The 20,446-nt window shown below is 35.0% G+C and overlaps 1 protein-coding gene across 6 annotated transcripts in view; it reads left to right on the top strand.

Moving 5' to 3' along the window:
• The window catches only part of ATG2B (autophagy related 2B), a 154,106-nt gene that overhangs the window by 77,931 nt on the left and 55,729 nt on the right, over positions 1 to 20,446 (top strand). For all 6 annotated transcript variants that reach the window (XM_074213030.1, XM_074213029.1, XM_074213026.1 and 3 more), the window contains 4 exons: positions 16,419 to 16,692; positions 18,500 to 18,602; positions 19,245 to 19,440; positions 19,878 to 20,020. In XM_074213030.1, coding sequence (XP_074069131.1) covers positions 16,419 to 16,692; positions 18,500 to 18,602; positions 19,245 to 19,440; positions 19,878 to 20,020 — 716 coding nt within the window. The remainder of the gene's footprint in view (positions 1 to 16,418; positions 16,693 to 18,499; positions 18,603 to 19,244; positions 19,441 to 19,877; positions 20,021 to 20,446) is intronic.

The raw sequence follows: 20,446 nt of genomic DNA, 5'->3' as shown, positions 1-20,446 counted from the left end.
TGGTCCCTCAGAGATGCTTTAATTTGCATTTCTATAATAAGTAATGATTTAGAGCAATTTTTCATATGTGTATGGATTGCTTTGATTTCCTCATCTGTAAATTGCCTTTGACCATTTGTCAGTTGGGGAATGGCTTGTTTTTTTAAAAGTTTGACTCAGTTCTCTATATATTTTAGAAATGAGTCCTTTGTCAGAAATACTAGTTGTAAAGTTTGTTTCCCAGTTTACTACATTTTTTTTGACCTTGGTTACAGTGGTTTTGTCTGTGCAAAAGCTTTTTAATTTAATGTAATCAAAATCATCTAGTTTTTAGTGATGTTCTCCATCTCTTCCTTGGTCATAAACTGCTTCCCTTTTCATAGATCTGATATATAAACTACTCTTTGATCTTCTAGTTTGCTTATAATATTGTTCTTTTATGTCTAACTCCTGTATCCATTTTGATCTTATCTTGGTATAGGGTGTGAGTTATTTTGTCTAATCTAATTTTCTTCTGTACTAACTTCCAATTTTCCCAGTAGTTTTAATCGAAGAGAGAGTTTTTATCCTAATAGCTGGATTCTTTGGGTTTATCAAACAGCAGATTATTATAATCATTTCCTGCTATTCCTAGTCTATTCTACTGGTCCACCACTCTGTTTCTTAGCCAGTTCTGATGACTGGTGCTTTATAATATAATTTTAGATCTGGTAGGGCTAAACCACCTTCCTTTGCATTTTTTTCATTGAATCCTTAGAAATTCTTGAATGAATTTACTTACAACTCTTTCTAACTCATTAAAATATTTTTTTGGAATTTTAATTGGCAGGGCACTAAACAGGTAGTTTAGTTTTGGTCGTATGGTCATTTTTATTATATTAGCTCTACCTATCCATGAACAGTTGATGTTTGCCCAGTTATTTAAATTTGATTTGATTTGTGTGAGCAGTGTTTTGTGATTGTTTTTAAAAAGTTTCTGAGTCTGCCTTAGCAAATAAATTCCCAGGTATTTTATATTGTCTGAGCTTACTTTGAATGGGATTTCTCTTTCTAGCTCTTCCTGCTGTATCTTGCTAGTCATATATAGAAATGTTGAGGATTTATGAGGGTTTATTTTATATCCTGCGACTTTACTAATGTTGCTAATTGTTTCCAGTAGATTTTTAGATGATTTCTTTTTGGATTCTCTAGGTATACCATCATGTGCAAAGAATGTGAGAGTTTTGTCTCTTCATCCCCAATTCTAATTCCTTCAATTTTTTTTCTTCCTTACAATACTGAACAGTAGTTGTGATAATGGGCATCCTTGTTTCACCCCGATCTTATTGGGAATGCCTCTAGCCTATCCCCATTGCATCAGAGCTTGTTGGTGGTTTCAGATAGATACTGCTTATTATTTTATGGAACAGTCCATTTATTCTACACTCTTTGGTGTTTTCAGTAGGAATGGGTGCTGTATTTTGTCAAAAGCTTTTTCAGCATCTATTGATAATTATATCAATATATCAATATATGATTCATATGATTTCTGATAGGTTTGTTGTTGATATAATTAATTATACTGACAGTTTTGCTGATATTGAACCAACCCTGCATTCCTGGGATAAATCCTACTTACTCATAATGTATTATCCTAGTGATAACTTGTTGTAATAGGAGTTTTTTTTGTAATAGGAATTTTTTTCTTAAGTGAGATTTTTTTTATCTCTTTTGCCATTTATAGTCATTTTCTTCAGGTATTTTGTGTTTTTACCAAGTTATCAATCTTTTTATAATTTTCTTTTTGGTTTATTTATTTTATATTATTACAATAATCTTGTGAGAGTAAACATAAACCTCCCCCCTAAAAAAAGTGAGAAACCTCAAGAATAGTGGGAGAGAGAGAAAAAAAATAATTTAGTATGGGATCAGATTCCAATGGCTCTTTCTCTAGGATGAGTTGTCTTCTTTATCAGTAAATCTACCAAAGAAGTTGATTCAATAATTTTCCTCAGTTGCTATCACTAGCTGTATTTCCCTCCACTCTGTTCCTTCCCACTCTATTCCTCTCTCGCTCCTTTCATCTTGTCCCTGTTCAAAAGAGTATTGTATCTGAGTACCCTATCCATGATCTTCCCTCTCCTCTATCACCTACCTCTTTTCCCCCCTTTCTTTCCTCGTCTCATTCCCCCCTTATCCCATCCCTTCTCATGTTTCTCTGGGGCAAGATATATTTCTATACCCGTTAAGTGTATATGTTATTTCCTCTCTGAGCCATTTCTGATGAGAATGAAGTCTCACTCATTCCTCCTCACCTTCCCCCTGTTCCACTTCATTGTAAAAGCTTTTTCTTGACTCTTATATGAAATATCTTAGCTCTTTGTTCCTCTCCTTTCTCCTCCTCCCAGTACTTTCCTTTATCACTCATTGACTCCATCTTTTTACTATATTATACCATTGTATTCATCTCCTTCCTGTGCCTTGTCTATATATGCTCCTTCTAACTAACTACTCTTATAAATGAGAACATTCATATAAGTTATAAGTAACTTCTTCCCATGCAGGAATACAAACAGCATCATTAAGGTCCTCATAATTAGTTCTTGTTGTCCACCCCCTCTAGGTTTTCCTGAGTTCTATACTTGGAGATCAAACTTTCTTTTCACTTTTGGTTGTTTCAGTAGGAAAGTTTGAAAGTCCCCTGTTGCATTGAAAGTCCATCTTTTCCCCTGAAAGAGGTCTTTCAGTTTTGCTGGATAGTTGATTTTTGGTTGTAAACCATGATATTTTCCCTTTTGGAATATCATATTCCAAGCCCTATGAGTCCTTAATGTAGATGCTACCAAATCCTGTGTAATCCTGACTGTATAGCCACAGTAGTTGAGTTGTTTATAGTATTTTCTCTTTTGACTTAGAAGTTTTGTAATTTAGCTATGCTATTCCTGGAAGTTTTTCTTTTGTGATTTCTTTTAGGAGGTGATTGGTGAATTCCCTCCGTTTCTATTTTGCCCTCTGCTTCTAGGATCCCAGGGTAATTTTGCTGTACTATTTCTTGAAAAATGAAGTCTAGGCTCTTTTCTTGGTCATGACTTTCAGGTAGCCCAATGATTTTTAAATTATCTTTTCTAGATCTCTTTGAGGTCAATTGTTTTTTCCAATGAGATATTTCTTGTAATTTTCATCTAATTTTTTTTGGAATAGTTGTATTTCCTCCTGATTTCTCGCAATCAGCTTCCTTTAATTCCATTCTACATTTGAAGGAGTTATTTTCTTCAGAGAGCTTTTTCATCTCCTTTTCCAGCTGGCCAATTCTGCTTTTTAAAGTCATTTTCTTTCTTATTTTCCCTTTTGAGTTGCTTTTCCCATTTTGCCCAAACTGGTCTTTTTTTCTTTTTTACTTTTTTTTTTTTTTTTTTTGGCAAGGCAATGGGGTTAAGTAGCTTGCCCAAGGCCACATAGCTAGGTTATTAGTAAGTGTCTGAGACCAGATTTGAACTCAGGTACTCCAGACTCCAGGGCTGGTGTTCTATCCACTACGCCACCTAGCCAACCCCAAACTGGTTTTTACCATATTATTTTCTTCAGTTTTTTTTTTTTTTGTATTTTTTCACCAAGCTACTGATTAGCTTTTCATTATTTATCTGCAGTGCTCTCATTTCTTCTCCAACCTTTCCTCTACCTCCCTTAATGGTTTTTCAAAGTCTTTTTTTAAGCTCATCCATAGTCTGAACCAGTTTTCTATTTCTTTTGGAGGTTTTTGGGTATAGAAGCTTCAATTTTGCTATCTTCTGAATCTTCCATGGGACCAAAGTAATTTACTATGGTCAGATTCTTCTTTTTCTTTTGTTTGCTCATTTCCTGAGCTTCAACTTTGATTTCTTCTGAGTATATATTTTGATCCTCTGTGAGACCAAAGTAATTTCTATGGTTAGGCTCTTCTTTTTCTTTTGTTCACTCATTTTCTCAGCCTCTCACTGATTTACCGCACTTCCAAGGCTTTGCGGGATTTTGGGGAAAAACCAGAGAGACCTTAATTCCTCTAAGGTCTTGTGAGAGGCTCTGGCTCTTCCTGCTGTAGGTTTTTACCTGCAGGTTCTCATTTCGGGCCTACTCTGAGGCCAGTGCTTGCTCTGCACTCACTCTGGTGTAGCAGAGTTCTCTCACCACCTCTTCCAGCTGTCCCTGATGGTCCCTGGGCCAGAAAGTTTGGAAAACATCCCCTCTGCCATGGACTGACATGCCCCCAGGCTTCTAGACACCCGGCCCAGCTGCCCTGTGCTACACTGCAGCTGTGACTGTGATTGCAGAGGCTTTTTCCAACCCCTGGTCCTGGTGAAATGGACCTTTCCTGTGGAACTTCTAAGTTGTCTTGGACTGGGAAATTGTATCTCTCTTTCTGTGTATTCTGCCCCTCTAAATTTTGTCTAGAGTCATACTGAAGCCTTTTGGAGTTTTTTGGGGGAATGAGTTTCTGGGAATTTTTGCCTTCATGCCACCATCTTTGCTTCACCCCCCCCTTCATAATTTTCTTGCTGAGCTTTCATTTTTCCCCCCAACTTTTCCTCTACTGTTCTTATTTAATTTTTTCAGAATGACTCTTTTTCTCTTTAACTCTTCTAGGAAATTTTGTTAGTTTGTGTCCAATTTCCATTTCTTTTGAGACTTTCTTTTGTAACAGATGTTTTTCAGTCATTTTCTTCTGAATTTGAATCTTGCTTTCTTTTCATCATGGTAGCTTTTTTATGTTCAGATTCTTTTTTTATTGTTTTGGCTCATTTTTCTGTCCTGTCTTGACTTTGGACATTAGCTTAGGAGAGATAGGTATGGTGTAGGAATGATTGACTTGACCTTTTGTCTTTTATATCCTACTTTAATAGCTCAGTCTAAATAGTCTGTAAGTTTTTAGTGTCTCAAAACTAATGTGATCTGAGGAGAATTCTATTCACTGCCTTCCTGGTCTGTTTTAGTTCTTAAACATGTGGGGCCCCCTGTTCTTTTGTGTCTATGACTACTCTTTTTTGCTCTTGAATTGCAACTTGAAATTGGGTAATGGGTGATAAAACTGCCAAATAGTAGTCAATCTTGCTCCCTTTGTTGGTACAAGTGTTCTCCTGTGATCTCTTTCTACCTGGATATTCCATCCTTGTCTCACAGCCTATAGCTGGAGTTTCTTTGTCTACACTCTGCTTCCATGTGTTACACACCTGAATGTCTGCAGAACTTTCATTCTGTCTTTCTAAGCTGTCCTTAGCTAGAAAAAAATCACTGTTACTTTTTCTTGAGACTTTTCCGCTTAGAATTCTTTTTGGTGTTTTGTGTTCTCATTTTCTACAATTTTGGGGGAAGTTTTGATAATTTTTCCTTTGACTCTGCTATTGGAACCTCTGCTCTTTCTCCATTCTTATCTAAGACATTCATATCTACTGCTGGATGTTTTCTAATTAGACTATCTTTAGAGAGGATCATACATACCATCTTTTTACACCTGAAGCAATTTATCTTTATTTCATCCTTTATCATTGTTTGTGTTTACAACTTCACATTTCTTAAATATTGTACTTCAATTTTTTAAATTTCTATATAACTTTAGTCTCTTTATCAGTCTTGTATTCCATTAAAGAAACATTTTTTTCCCTGTAGGATTATATTCAGTTTTATTGGGTAAGTTATACTTGGCCTATACATCCTTTACCTTCTGTAATACAATTCCAAGTTCTTTGCTCCTTTTAAATTGTATCTAATCCATACCAATCAAACTACTAAATAACTATTTTGCTGAGCTGGAAAAAATAGTAACAAAATAAATCTAGAGCAACAAAAGGTAAAGAATAGCAAGGGAACTGATGAAAAAAAGTGTAAAGGAAAGTAACCTAGCTCTTCCAGATTTAAAACTGTACTATAAAGCGGCAGTCATAAAAACTGCATGGTTAGGGGTGGCTAGGTGGTGCAGTAGATAGAGCACTGGCCTTGGAGTCAGGAGTACCTGAGTTCAAATCCGGCCTCAGACTCTTAATAATTATCTAGCTGTGTGGCCTTGGGCAAGCCACTTAACCCCATTGCCTTTCAAAATCTTAAAAAAAAAAAAAAAGAAAAGAAAAAATTAATGAAGATAAAACTGCATGGTACTGGTTAAGAGTAATAGGGATGGCTAGATGGCACAGTGGATAGAGCACTGGCCCTGGAGTCAGGAGGACCTGAGTTCATATCCAGCCTCAGACACTTAATCATTACCTAGCTGGTGACAAGTCACTTAACCCCAATGCTTTGGAAAAACCAAAAAGAAAAAAAAAATGAAGAAATCAAGTAATGGATAGGTTCAAAAGAAGCCGCAATAAATAATTTCAGCAATCTACTATTGTAAAGACTCAAACACATAATCTTCTGGGATAAGAACTCACTATTTGACAAAAATTTTTGGGAAAACTGGAAAATAGTATGGCAAAAACTAGGCAGAGACCCCCCCCTTTTTTTTTAGGTTTTTGCAAGGCAAATGGGGTTAAGTGGCTTGCCCAAGGCCACACAGCTAGGTAATGATTAAGTGTCTGAGGCTGGATTTGAACCCAGGTACTCCTGACTCCAAGGCCAGTGCTTTATCTACTGTGCCATCTAGCCGCCCCACACCACCTAGCCACCCCTAGAGACCCATATCTTAACACCCTATACCAAAATAAGTTCAAAATGGGTACAGAATTTAGACCTAAAGAGTAACACCATAAATTAATAGACCATGAAATACTCTATCTTTCAGACTTATGGAAAGGGGGCAAATTTATGACCAAACAGGAAATAGAGTACATTATAAACCTGCAAAATAAATGATTTTGATCATATTAAATTAAAAAGTTTTTGCACTAATACTGCAAAATTAAAAGGAAAGCAGAGAGCTGGGAAACAATCTTCACAAGTAGGAGTTCTGATAAGGTCTCATTTCTAAAATATATAGAGAATGTATAAGGCTACACATCATTCTCCAACTGATAAATAGTCCAAGGAAATGAATAGACACTCTTCAAATGAAGAAATTAAAGCTATATATAATCGTATAAAAATGTTCCAAATCATTATTGATTAGAGAAATGCAATTTAAACAACTCTTGAGGTATCATCTCACACCTATCAGATTGACTGAGATGAGAAAAGAGGGAAAATGATCAGTGTTGGAGAGGTTGTGGGAGGATTGGAACATTGATGCATTGCTGGTGGAATTTTTATGAGATCGAACCTTTCTGGAGAACAGTATTGAACTATGCCCAAAGAACAATAAAACTGTTCATTCCTTAGACCTAGCAATTCCAATTCTAAGTCTGTATCCAGAAGAAGTCATAAAAATGGGAGAAATCCCACATGTTCCAAAAATATTCATAGCAGCTCTTTTTGTAGTGGCAAAGAATTGGAATTTTAGGAGATGTCCATCAATTGGGGAATGGCTAAACAAGTTATGGAAATGAATAGTATGGAATATTATTGTCCTATAAGAAGCCATAAATGGTTGGACTCTAGAGAAGGATACAATGAATTATGGGATCTGATGTGAGTGAAGGGAGCAGAACCAAGAGAGCACTGTACACATTAACAACAACATTGTGAGGTGGTCAGCCTTGATGGAAGCAGTTCCTCTCAGCAGTTCAGTGAGCTAGGACAATTGTGTTAGACTGGCTATGGACAAAACTATCACCATCCAGAGGAAGAAAAACAAAACAACCAAAGAATAAACACCAAAACACCTTCAGACTCTGATTAATACTTTATAAAAATTATCTCTTATAAAACAAATACGTATATACAATAAAAAAATTATATCTACTAAATCATCTATGATACTAAGTTTGATTCCTTGGTTCTTGGGTTCTTTTTTATCTAGGTTTTCAGCATTTTTTCCATCATTCTTTAAGTTCTGAATTTTGGCTATCATGGTATTATGAGTTATCATTTGGATATTTCTTTTGATGATGATGTTTGTCCTTCATTATTGAAGAGGACCACAACATTAAAGAGGTGATGCCATGACAAGCAAATGATTTTAATTGTAGTGAAGGGATGCTGTGCTTAATCACTAGGCTCACTTTCTCCTCCAGAGCCATCTGGGAGTGGCTAGGACAACTGAAGACGGCCCTGGATGTGAGGCAATCAGGGTTGAGTGATTTGCCCATGGTCACAACAGCTAGCATGTATCAAGTATCTGAGACTGAAATCAAATTCCTATTTTCCTCACTCCCAAGTCCAGGGATCCATCTACTGCACTAACTGCCCTGGAGGTGATTAGTTAATTCTTTTTATTTTCACTAACAAGTAATGTTTTTTGGATTGGAAATAAAAGGTCAGCACCACTGATCAATACATTTAAAAAATATGAAATACCTGTGTACCTTCCACCTTCACAAAGCAGTAGCTTGGACTTCTTTTCATATCTCTTTATTTGTCTTTTTGTGTCTCTTGGTTAAGCTTTCAGATCACTTTCAATTTTTTTTTTCTATGACTAAATTTTCTAGTGTTTTTCTTTTGAGTTCTCATTTATAAAAGAATTTTTATGTTCTTTAAAAATAGTCTTTTCTAGGATTTCTAGCTGACTTTGTGTATAAGCTATGTTTTTCTCTAAGGTACTGCTTTTGACATTTTAGAGTCATTTTCTCTTCAGTGTTTATGTTTCAACTATCTCTGACACTACAAAATCTTTTTATGGTATTCTTTTTTTCTGTTTTTTTTATCCTAATTTTTGGCAGACTTTATTTTAGGCCTGGCTTTCTGCTCTTCTGGAGGGAATATCTAGGCCAGTTCTGTTCCTGTTGCTTTCTTAGGGTATTAGGTATTTTATCATTCAAGACTTTCAGGCCACCTAAGTGAAGATAATTCTTTTTAGTAGTCCCAGTATGTTTGGTTACAAGGTGAAGTCTGAGCTCTTCTGCTTCCTGATCTTTGATTTAGGTACATAAGTGTTAACTCAGCCCCGTTAGCTAGCTGTGAATTTACTACCCTTATTATTCCTTTCTAGTCCTTAGAATAGTCCTTGAAAATGAAAACCTATTTGATTATTGGGATTTGAGGCATATTGCTGTTACTTTTTTCTGAATTTGTTTTTTTCCACTTCATTACCTAGCCTATGGCTTGCATATTCAGGCAGTCTTGGAGCTTTAATCTGAAACTGAGTAATGGGTAGTGGCTCTGTGATGGCAAATCCTCTTAGGTGATGGCAGACTCTATCCTCAGACCTCTCTTATTTCCCTAGACTAGCCAACCTGTACTAAAAAAAATGATTCAATGTGACTTTTTCTTATATGCATGATTTAGTTTTTCTAGATCTGTTTAGAAGAATTTTGGTTGTAAAATCACAGTAGTACTTCCTGAAACTCCAAAATCTTGACTGCTTATTCCAGACTACTTGCATATGTTGTCCATAGTTAATGTTGTATAATGAGAGTGAGTCCCTACTTAAGCAGTTTGTATCTTTGGGATTGAATTGAATACTTTGCAGCTTTGTGCATTTATATCTGAATTTTGTTTACCTAATCTGTACCATTGATTGAGTTTTCAATTATTTAGTCAATATCAGATAATTTTGATGATTACTATTTTATATGCAACTGAAACTGCCAGGCCCTTTCTTGTTGTCTTCACCCCCCCAAAAAAGTCTTCCCCCTTTTTTAGTTTTTTTGCAAGGTAATGGGGTTAAGTGGCTTGCCCAAGGCCACACAGCTAGGTAATTATTAAGTGTCTGGGGCCAGATTTGAATTCAGGTACTCCTGACTCCAGGGCCGGTGCTCTATCCACTGCACCACCTAGCCTCCACACCTTGTCTTTTTTAAAGAAATTAGCTATCATAACTGTCTAGTCCTAGAAAATAAAACAATCTGATTGTTCTGACTTTTATTAGTAATATATGGCAGTGCTATTTTTTCTTGTGTTTAGCATTTTATTTTTTCCCAATTACATTCAAAAGAAATTTTCAACATTTGTTTTTAAAATTGAATTCCAAATTCTCTGCCTCCTTCACCCTCCCTCCCAATTGAAAGGCAATCAGCATGTGGCCATGTAAAATATTAATGTATTAGTCATGTAAAGAAAACATAGATTAAAAATAAAAATTCAAAAAACAAAAGTTTAAAAAATATGCTTTGTAAGACTCCATCTATTCAATGTTATTGATTTTTGTGAATTTATTTTATATCTACTTTGCTTAAGTTACTGTTTTTAAATTTTTAGTCGATTTCTAGGATTCTCTAAGTAAATTATCAAATCTTCATAAAATAGTCATTTTATTTCTCCTTTCCTAGGCTTATTTCTTCCTTGTCCTTTTCTCTTCTTAGTACTATTACCAAGTAATAATGGGCAAAATGAACATTCTTGTTTTATCACTGATCTTGTAAAGTCCTCAAGTCCTTCTCTATTATAGGTTATTCTGGCTCTTGATTTTATTCAGATAATTTTTTCATAATAAGGAAAGGTACATTTATTCTTATGCTTTTTAGTGCTTTTTAGTGTTTTTCATATAAAAATTTTGTCAAAAATTTACCTATTAATCATGTTTAATATATTCATATTAATCTATCAAATTGTTTTTTGTTATTTTTGCTATTAATAAATTCTTATGATTAGTTTTCCTAATAATTGAACCAATAGGTTTTGATATTTGAAATTTAATTTTTTCATTTTGTATCAAATTAAGTAGTTTCTGTTATTACTTTTCCCCTCAAAACCAGTTTCAATTTTAGTTATTTTATTAGATTTTTCAGAATTTCTATTTGTAGTTTTTTTTTTATCAGCTTTCATCTTCAAATAACCTTTCTTTTTCACTCTGCATGATCTTTAATGAAGGATTGGTCTTAACCTCAGATATCCTCCTGACATGTGCCAGTTGGTATCATAGATAGTTCTGGTCTCAGGCCTTGTACATGGAATTGCTGGTGTCGCATGATGAGTTTGCCATTTCTTGCTGAGGCTTCCAGTGCTTTGAAGAATGCATATGACTAGTTCTGTTCAGTGAGCTGAAATGGCTAATTCAGACTCTTGCTTTTGATCTGGCAGACCAGGGCCAGGATTTTGAATTTATTTAAGTTCCTGATTATTGGAGCTAGTGCTGGTTCCTATTTAGTGTTGACTCTGTAAGTCTTTTTGCAGAAATTTGTACTGATTTCTCTCCTTTCTCTGCTTCTTTTGGATAATAGCTTAGTTACTGGAATTTGTGCTGGTGTCTTAGCATGACTGACCTTACAATTTCCACTTCTGTATTTAACTGAACTGGTTCTGACTCCCTTACCAAACAATATTTTCTAGCATCCTTTTTGGCAATTCTGGTCTGTATGGACCAGTTTATATTTGCTTCCTTTTGGATTTCTTTATTACTAGGCTTTCAAGAATTATTTTCTGTTATTTCTTTGAGTTTCTGTTGGAGAATTTGTGCTTCTAGATGACCTTTTCACATAGCCAACTCAGTTGGAAGTTCACAACAAAAATTTACTAAGCTCTATTGTTTAGAGCACTTGTAGGTGCTTGGGATGCAAAAAGTTTTGGTTTAAAACTAGTTTATTTCCTCAAAGGAATCTGATAGGGGATAAGATAATTAATATACACAAACTCACAGAAATATGTAATACTTTATATATGCTTTATGAGGTAACAAAAAACCACAAAACAATATTATGTAAAGTCCTAGGAAAGTATTGCAAGCTTTTTTCTCATTTGAGGTATTTTACCAAAATATCTCATAGCCCAACTGCTCTATTTAAGTGAGCTTTTTATGATAGTAGAATGCTAAACTCTGGAGGATAAACTGGGATTGGTAACATAGCCCAGTACCCCCTCACTGAAATCTAAATCATGTGCTTGTCATCACATCATCTCCCTGATATTATGGTCTTCTTCAATAACATAGGACAAACATCATCATATCTGCTAGGCTATGGGGACACAAAGATAAGTTAGTGCCTGCTTTTAGGGAACTTAGAAGAAGCTATACTCATATAAGTTTATACAAAATAAATAAAAGGTAACAGGACGAGAGGGTACTAGCCATTGCAGTTATTAAGAAAAATAGTATAGAGTATAGAAGCTCTTGAACTGAGTTTTGAAGACTGGAAACGATATATGTTGAAGTTCAAGAGAGAATGCATTTGAGGCATAACAGATAGTCTTTGCAAAAACAATTGGGAGGTAGAATGCTGTATGTGTGAAGAACAGAATTTTGGCTGGACTGTAGAATATGATAAAGATTAATGTATCATGAAATAGGAAAAATAGGTTGGAATTCAATTGTGATAGATTTTAAAAGCCAAATGAGATTCATTAGGGAACCACTGATCTTGAGTAAGAGAGTGATATGGCTCTTGTGGAATCACATGTGGTAATCACTTAGTAAGTCTTTTCAGCAATCCATTTCAGTAATTTTCTTCCTGAAAGAGACTTAAATTCTTTTCTTGTATATATAAGTTCCTGTTGATCACATGATCTTACTAAACAAAAAAAAAATATTCTATACAGTTACTCTGCTATTATCATGATGTTAGTGCCATGTGCAAAAGCAATGCCACAGCAGAAAAGAAGGTGACTTAAAAACCTAGTGGAGAAAATGTTTTCCTAGTTGTACAGCTCTTTAACTCTTCGGGGGAATATATCATCCTCTAATGAAAAGAGGAAATGAAAGTTGATGACAGCCTTACAGCATCCTAGTTTTCCTGTGGTGGTATGTTTGACCCAAAGTAGATTTTTCCAGTAATAGGTTAAAAAACCAGGTGACAGTGAGAATGCTGTTTGTACATCAAAGGTAAAAATAACTTGCTATTTGTTCTGTGCAGTTTCCTTTGATTTTTCTGGAATAATGAGTTGTGAAGCTATAACCTTTTTTGTTTTTTTTGTTTGCAAGGCAGGACAGTGGGAGGTTAAATGACTTGGCTAAGGTCACACAACAATGTAATTATTAAATGTTTGAGGTTGGATTTGAACTCAGGTCATCCTGATTCCAGAGCTGGTGCTCTGTCCCTTACACCACCTAGCTGCCCCTAATCCTACAACTTTTAATGCCAAGCAACACCCCCAGAAGTACTTTTTTATTGTGGGGGGGAGAAAGTTACTTGCCAAGAATGTACTTTTTGACATATTTAAAAAATACTTGGAACCTGAATAATTTTCTTTTGTATTTAATCACAGAAAATAGAAATTATTGAATTATCCATTAAAATAAATAACAACACTTACCTCAGATCAGATTTTCTAGGAGATTGTAGGTATGATTAATGGCTATATGTTATATTTTATCTGGTTTTGTTTTTGACATTCTGTTGAGTGACATTTTTGGTTATTACTTTGAAAACTACTTGGCAGCTACTTTGGCAGCATGGTCATTATTTTTAAAGATCTATGAGGAGCCAGGATGGCGTCATGAAGGCAGGAATTCCTGGAAACTCATTTCCCAAAAAACTCCAAAAGCTGTCAAATTTGACTCTAGTCAAAATTTAGAGGGGGCCAAACCCACAGAAAGACTGAGTGATACAATTATTTACCAGTCCAAGACAACTTAGAAGATCCATAGGAATAGTCTGTTTTACCAGGCCCTGGGGTTGGAAAGAGCTGCAATTTCAGTGCAGCCACAGCTGAGCTGGAGCAAAGCAGCTCCAGCCTTCCAGGAACAGCCCCATGTGCCAGAGTGCCTGGATCCATGGCAGAGGGGTTGGTTTCCAGACCTCTTGGCCCAGGGATCACTGGGGACAGCCTGAAGCAGTGTGATGAGAGAACTCTGCTGCACCAGAGTGAGGGCAGAATGGAGCGCAGTACCGGACTCAGAATAGCCCTATGGTGAGAACTTGCAGTGGGAATCGAGGAAACCACCCAGCGCTCCAGAGCTCCCAGCCCACAGATGGCAAGAGGGTTGGGGAAGACTGCAGAGGTCTTTCTACTCTCCCTGGGTCAGGACTCTGTTGTTTGCCCACACTCATATCCAGGTTGCAGTCTGGGTTCCCACAACACCACCATAGCTGAGTAGGGACCCTTCTCAGCTCCAGGGCAGAGGGAAGGGCCTGAAAACAGGCAAGAGAGCAGTAGAGCCTCTCATAAGACCTTGGAGGAATTAAAGTCCCTGTGGGATGTCCCCCAAAACCTCCAAAGCCTTGGAAATGCAGTAAATCAGTCATAGGCTGAGGAAATGAGTGAACAAAAGAAAATGAGGAGCCTGACCATAGAAATTACTTTGGTCCCTTGGAGGATCAAAATACATACTTAGAAGAAATCAAAGTCGAAGTCGAAGCTTGTGTACCCAAAACCTCCAAGAGAAATAGAAAATGTGCTCAAATTATGGATGAGCTCAAAAAAAGACTTTGAAAAGCAATTAAAGGAAGTAGAGGAAAAATTGGGAGGAGAAATGAGAATGATGCAGATAAATCATGAAAATGAAATCAGCAGCTTGGTGAAAGAAATACGGAAAAATACTGAAGAAAATAAAATGTTAAAAACCATTTTGGGTCAAATGGAAAAAGCAACATAAAAGGCAAATGAGAAGAATACCTTAAAAAGCAGAATTGGCCAGCTGGAAAAGGAGATAAAACACCCTCTGAAGAAAATAACTCCTTCAAATGCAGAATGGAACTAAAGGAAGCTGATGATTTTGTGAGAAGTCAGGAAGAAATGAAACTATTCCCCCAAAAAAACAAAAATTAGAAGAAAATATGAAATATCTCATTGAAAAACCAGTTGACCTCAAAAACAGATCCAGGAGAGATAATTTAAAAATTACTGGGCTACCTGAAAATCACACCAGGAAAAGAGCTTAGACTTCATTTTTCAAGAAATAATACAGCAAAATTGCCTGGGATCCTAGAAGCAGAGGGTAGAATAGAAATTGAGGGAATTCACCAATTACCTCCTGAAAGAAATCAAAAAAGAAAAACTACCAGGAATAGTATAGCCAAATTCGAAAACTTCTAAGTCAAAGAGAAAATACTAAAAGCTGCCAAAAACACAAACAGTTCAACTACTGTATCTCTATAGTTAGGATTACACAGAACCTGGCAGCATCTATATTAAGGACTTGTAGGGCTTGGAATATGACATTCTGGAAGGCAAAAGAAACTCAACTATCCAGCAAAACTGAATGTCCTCTTTCAGGTGAAAAGATGGGCGTTCAGTGAAACGGGGCTTCCAGACTTTCCTATTGAAACAACCAGAGCTTGGGGCGGCTAGGTGGAGCAGTGGATAAAGTAATGGCCCTCAAGTCAGGAGTACCTGGGTTCAAATCCAGTCTCAGACACTTAATGATTAATTGCCTAGCTGTGTGGCCTTGGGCAAGCCACTTAACCCCGTTTGCCTTGCAAAAAAAAAAACAACCAAAGCTGAACAGATTGATCTACAAGTACAGGACTCAGGTGAACCATAGAGGGAGTGGACAAGAAGAACTAATTATGAGGACCTTAATGATGTTGAACTATTTGTATTCCTGCATAGGAAGATGATACTGATAACTCATATGAACCTTCTCATTTGTAAGAGCAGTTAGATGGAGCAAATATAGACAAGGCACAGGAGGAGCTGAATATAATGGTATAATAATAGTAAAAAGATGGAGACAATGAGTAATGAAGGAAAGTACTGGGAGGAAGAGAAAGGAGAGGAAGAAGGGGTTAAGTTATTTCAGATAAGAGTCAAGATAAAACTTTCAATGGAGTGAAAAAGGGGGAATGAGTGAGCCTTGATTCTCATCAGAAATGGCTCAGAGAGGAACTAACACACACACTTAATAGGGAATAGAAATCTATCTTACCCTAGAGGAAAAATGAGAAGAAAGGGATGGGATAAGGGGGGAGAAGGTGATAGAAGAGAGGGAAGATCCTGGGAGAGGGTACTGAGATACTACACACTTCCTGAGCAGGATCAGGGTGAATGGAGAGAGAGAGTGAGAGAGAGAGAGAGAGTGAGAGAGAGAGAGAGAGAGAGAGAGAGAGAGAGAGAGAGAAAGAATATGAATACCCAGAAATCTGAATCTCGATCCTGAATACAGACTGAAGTACCCTTTTCTTTCTCTCTCACTATTCTTGAATTTTCTTTTTTGGGGGTAGGTGGGGTTTATGTTTACTGTCTAAACAAGATTATTGTAATAATATAAAATAAATAAACAAAAAAGACAACCTATGAAATTGAGCATCTGTCTCTGATTTTCTATTGATTATGTAATTGTATTGTTTCATGTTCATTTTCACATTTATAAGCACTGTTTAATTTTCAGCTTAGAGATATATATTGCCTATTTTCTGATGTCATGAATCTTTGGCATTTAGTTTTGTTTTAATTATCTTTTGTTATGACCTTTGCCAAGATTTGTTTATAACAACTTATGTTCTCAAAACTCTCAAAACATAATAATGCTTGATGTGATAATGCAAACACTTGATTGCTTTTATTTTAAGTATAGTTTTATATTACTTTTATTTATGTCCATTAATTAAATTAATGTTTAACCTTTCAAAAATATTTTTGTGTTCTAGCACAAAGCTTTCACAGAAGTTTTTCTGGATGATTCACATACTCCTCCAAATTGTCAGATGTCTGTGCAAGTCGCTACACCGACATTAAACCTGGCTGTTCGCTTCCCAATACCTGACCTTCGATCAGATCAGGAAAGGGGACCTTGGTTTAAAAAGTCACTTCAAAAAGAGATCCTTCATTTAGAATTCACTAATATGGAATTTAAGACTGAGTTTATAGGAGGATCATCTCCAGAACAAATTAAATTGGAGCTAACGTTTAGAGAGCTATTTGGTAAGATTTTAATGTACCAAACAGTCTAAAAACTGTGGTTAGAAAAAGAAAAGTTAAATATCTTTAAAATGCCTTACAAATGTTTTCCTTCCCAAAATCTTACTAAAGTCTGTAATAAAAATAAGAAATTTTCATTATAGTAAAAATATTTCCTAATAGGCAGGAACATTATGGCATTTTTTTTTTTGAATTTGTGGATGCATTAATTTTCTTGAGTGATGGTCAGAGTGATTCAGGCTACAAAATCTAGGGTAAAGCTTGGCTTATTGATGGCAATTTAATTAAATCCAATATGGTTTTATATTGTCCTATTGGAGTTTTTTCTTTCTTTCTTTCCCTATTGGAGTTTTTTAAAAGCAGTTTTCATTTTCATTAAAAGAATGTGTCTTCACCTATTTCTGCTAGTTGTCTCCTTAGGAGATCAATCAGATCATTGGAGATCTTAAGAGTTAACCTATCTTCTATATTTATAGTTTCCAGACTATGTTCTAGGAATAAATCCATCATCCTGCTATTGTCTCCCTATTCTTATCCAGGGTTTACGAGTGTTTCCCACTGAATTCTTCCAAAGGCTTCCTTTTCCCTATTTCAGAGACTTAATTATGTTTCTCTTTTGCAAGAATTCAGAGACTTCACTTTGAGTACTCTTGGTAGTCTCATGAATTTGTAGAAATAAATTATAGTTCTTCACAAAATAAAAAAAAGACTATATTCCTCCAACTTTGGTTTTAATGAGCCTTCTATATTCTCATTTAGTTGATATCTATTGATAAACACAAACAAGAAACCAGTTTTTTAAAATTTCTTGTCTTATTTTATATCTAGACACATTAACTTCAACTGTTAGAATATTTTATAACTTTTTTTTAAAGGTTTTTTGCAAGGCAGTGGGGTTAAGTGGCTTGCCCAAGGCCACACAGCTAGGTAATTATTAAGTGTCTGAGGCCGGATTTGAACTCAGGTACTCCTGACTCCAGGGCTGGTGCTCTATCCACTGCGCCACCTAGCTGCCCTTGCCGTTTTATTTAAGTGCATTGTTTTCTCTTAAAAAATTTCTAGATGTTTAAATGTTTTATTGATCTTTACATAGACTTGTATTTAATAAAACTTATTTTGATGCTAATGTTAAGATGTTTCTTTTGACCTTTATCCTTTTTTAACCTACAAATTTTTCTCTTGAATTTTTTTAAAACTAATTTAGAGGATGCCTTTAGTCATATCTGGGTCAATACAATGAGTAGATTAAAAATATTGAAAGAAGAGAGTTAGATGGTGTGTAGTCACTGTTCATAGCTTTGTTTCCTGACTTGTGATCTGAATTTTTAAAAATAAAATGTCTTCTTCGGAAGCAGAAGAAATGAGACTTTTTGCTATCTTTTGGAAATTATATTTCTTTCTTATTGCATTTAACAAATTCTTGAATGTTATGGAAAATTCCAATTTATGAAATTTGCCATTTCAGTTAATAAAAACTTAATCTTTTTCATTACTTGCTTACAAAAACTTTTTGGTATGTTAGTAACTTGATATGACAATTTTAAACTGTAAGGAGATAATCTGTTAATTGTATTTAAAAAAAGATTAATTTATAAAACCCTGACTTTAAAGAAATCTTCTGTTTTCACATTTTGTGAATCATAGATTCATGTGTGTGTGTCTGTATTCTTCATAGATCCTTCTGCTTAATCCTATCTGTACAATCTATGTATGAATTTGAAAAATTATGTCTTTAAAAAAAGAAAATTTATGTCTGATGTATTTTGTTTTGTGAATTATTATTTATTAAACTTTTAACACGTTTTTTTAGGCTCATTCCAAGAAGATAAAGGAGAACCATTAGTTAAATTTTTCCAAGTGTCTAGTGGAATAGATGGAGATATAACATCATCAGATGACTTTGATTGGCCACGGTAAGCAGTAATGCAAAGTATCTAAAATTGCTGAATTTTTCTTTTAGAAGAAGCATGAATGCTATTTTTGGGTAATTTATGACTTATATATTTATTAGGAATGTTTTTGTGGACCCATTATCTTTTTGATATGTGTTCTCCCCAACAATGGAGGTTATAGCTGGTCAATATCTTTTAATTTCATTTTATTCTTGTGGGTTTTTTTTTTTTAGGTTTTTTGCAAGGCAAATGGGGTTAAGTGGCTTGCCCAAGGCCACACAGCTAGGTAATTATTAAGTGTCTGAGACCGGATTTGAACCCAGGTACTCCTGACTCAAAGGCCGGTGCTTTATCCACTATGCCACCTAGCCACCCCTATTTTATTCTTTTGTTCATATTTTTAAATACTTTTTTTTTTAAATAAGGGGTTCCATCTAGAATGTACTAAATTTTTTTCTGTCCCCCCCTTATTATGTGCCAGGATAAACTTATCCTTTGTGGTTTTCCTTGCTCTTAATACAATACCTCCTTTTCTGATCATATACATTATATCATAAATGAAGTAATTGTTGATAGAATACTCCAGTCTTTTTAGTCATGCTTGAGGAATATTTTCATATTTAAACTTCAGTAAGTGAATTTCTTTAATTTTTTGGCTAATAGAATTGTCCTGAAAATAAACCCACTAGCTCTGCATTCCATTTTGGAGAGAATAGCAGCAGAGGAAGAAGAAGAGAATGATGGTCATTTTCAGGAGGAAGAAGAAGGAGGAGCTCATTCTTTGAAAGATGTTTGTGATTTAAGAAGACCAGAGCCATCTCCTTTTTCTTCTCGTAGAGTTATGTTTGAAAATGAACAGGTAATATAAGGAATAAGGAAACTATTTTATTTTCTAAATGAAATAAGGGATTGCTCTAATTCCCTAATTAAAACAAAAAAAAGCATGTTTATCCAATAATGTCTTTTGTTTTTTAAGTAATTATTTTCCTGGTCATCTAAAATCCAGAAATGAGTGAAAATGTAATCATAAATTTAGGATTATTGCTTTTAGGTTTTAAAGGGATTTCGGAGGTCATTGTGTCCAATCTCCTTAATGATGAGGAAATGGAGTCTCATGGAGATGTAACTTTTCTAAGGTTTCATAGGTAGTAAGAGGCAGAATTGTGGTTTTAACTTAAGTCCTACAACTAAATCCAAAAATCTTTTCATTTCCTATTCCTGCATTATTATGCAATGAGAGTGATTTATTTTATGGTTTGTTTTTTTTCACTAAAACTAAAATTGGCTTATTTTTAGATGGTGATGCCAGGTGATGCTGTGGAGATGACAGAATTTCAAGACAAAGCAGTCAGCAACTCTCACTATGTATTGGAATTTACATTACCAAATATTTACCTAACATTGCCAAATAAAAATTTTTATGAGAAGCTCTATAATAGGTAAGTTTTAATACATTAAACTGAAGCTATATTTTTTGTCAGTATGATTCTCCTTTTGCAGGCTTCATGACTTAACTGATTTTATCTAACTTAAAAGTTTATTTTCCATCATAAGCATTATGAAGCTTTCACCTTTATGACATGTGCCATCAGTTTCAATATGAAAATATTGCTTCTTAAGTATTATTTCCATAATTTGGATAGGCAGACACCAGAGTTTTAGACTGTATAAATGGTATACTTCCACAGAAGAAGGTACTTACACTTAATTTAAAAAGAATCAACTTATTTATATAATGTAATTGCAGAATTTCCAGTTGTATTATGAATTATGGCTTAAAGCAAAACTGTGTTTTTTTTTATTTGCTTCATTAGTGTGGATACTGCTTCTCTACTTCCTTTGGTACAGATCCTATCCTATCTAAG

This window comes from Macrotis lagotis, chromosome 1 (assembly GCF_037893015.1).
Source record: "Macrotis lagotis isolate mMagLag1 chromosome 1, bilby.v1.9.chrom.fasta, whole genome shotgun sequence".
Classification (NCBI taxonomy): domain Eukaryota; kingdom Metazoa; phylum Chordata; class Mammalia; order Peramelemorphia; family Peramelidae; genus Macrotis; species Macrotis lagotis.
Note: the sequence above shows the minus strand (reverse complement) of the source record. Positions and strands in the feature narration are given on the sequence as shown.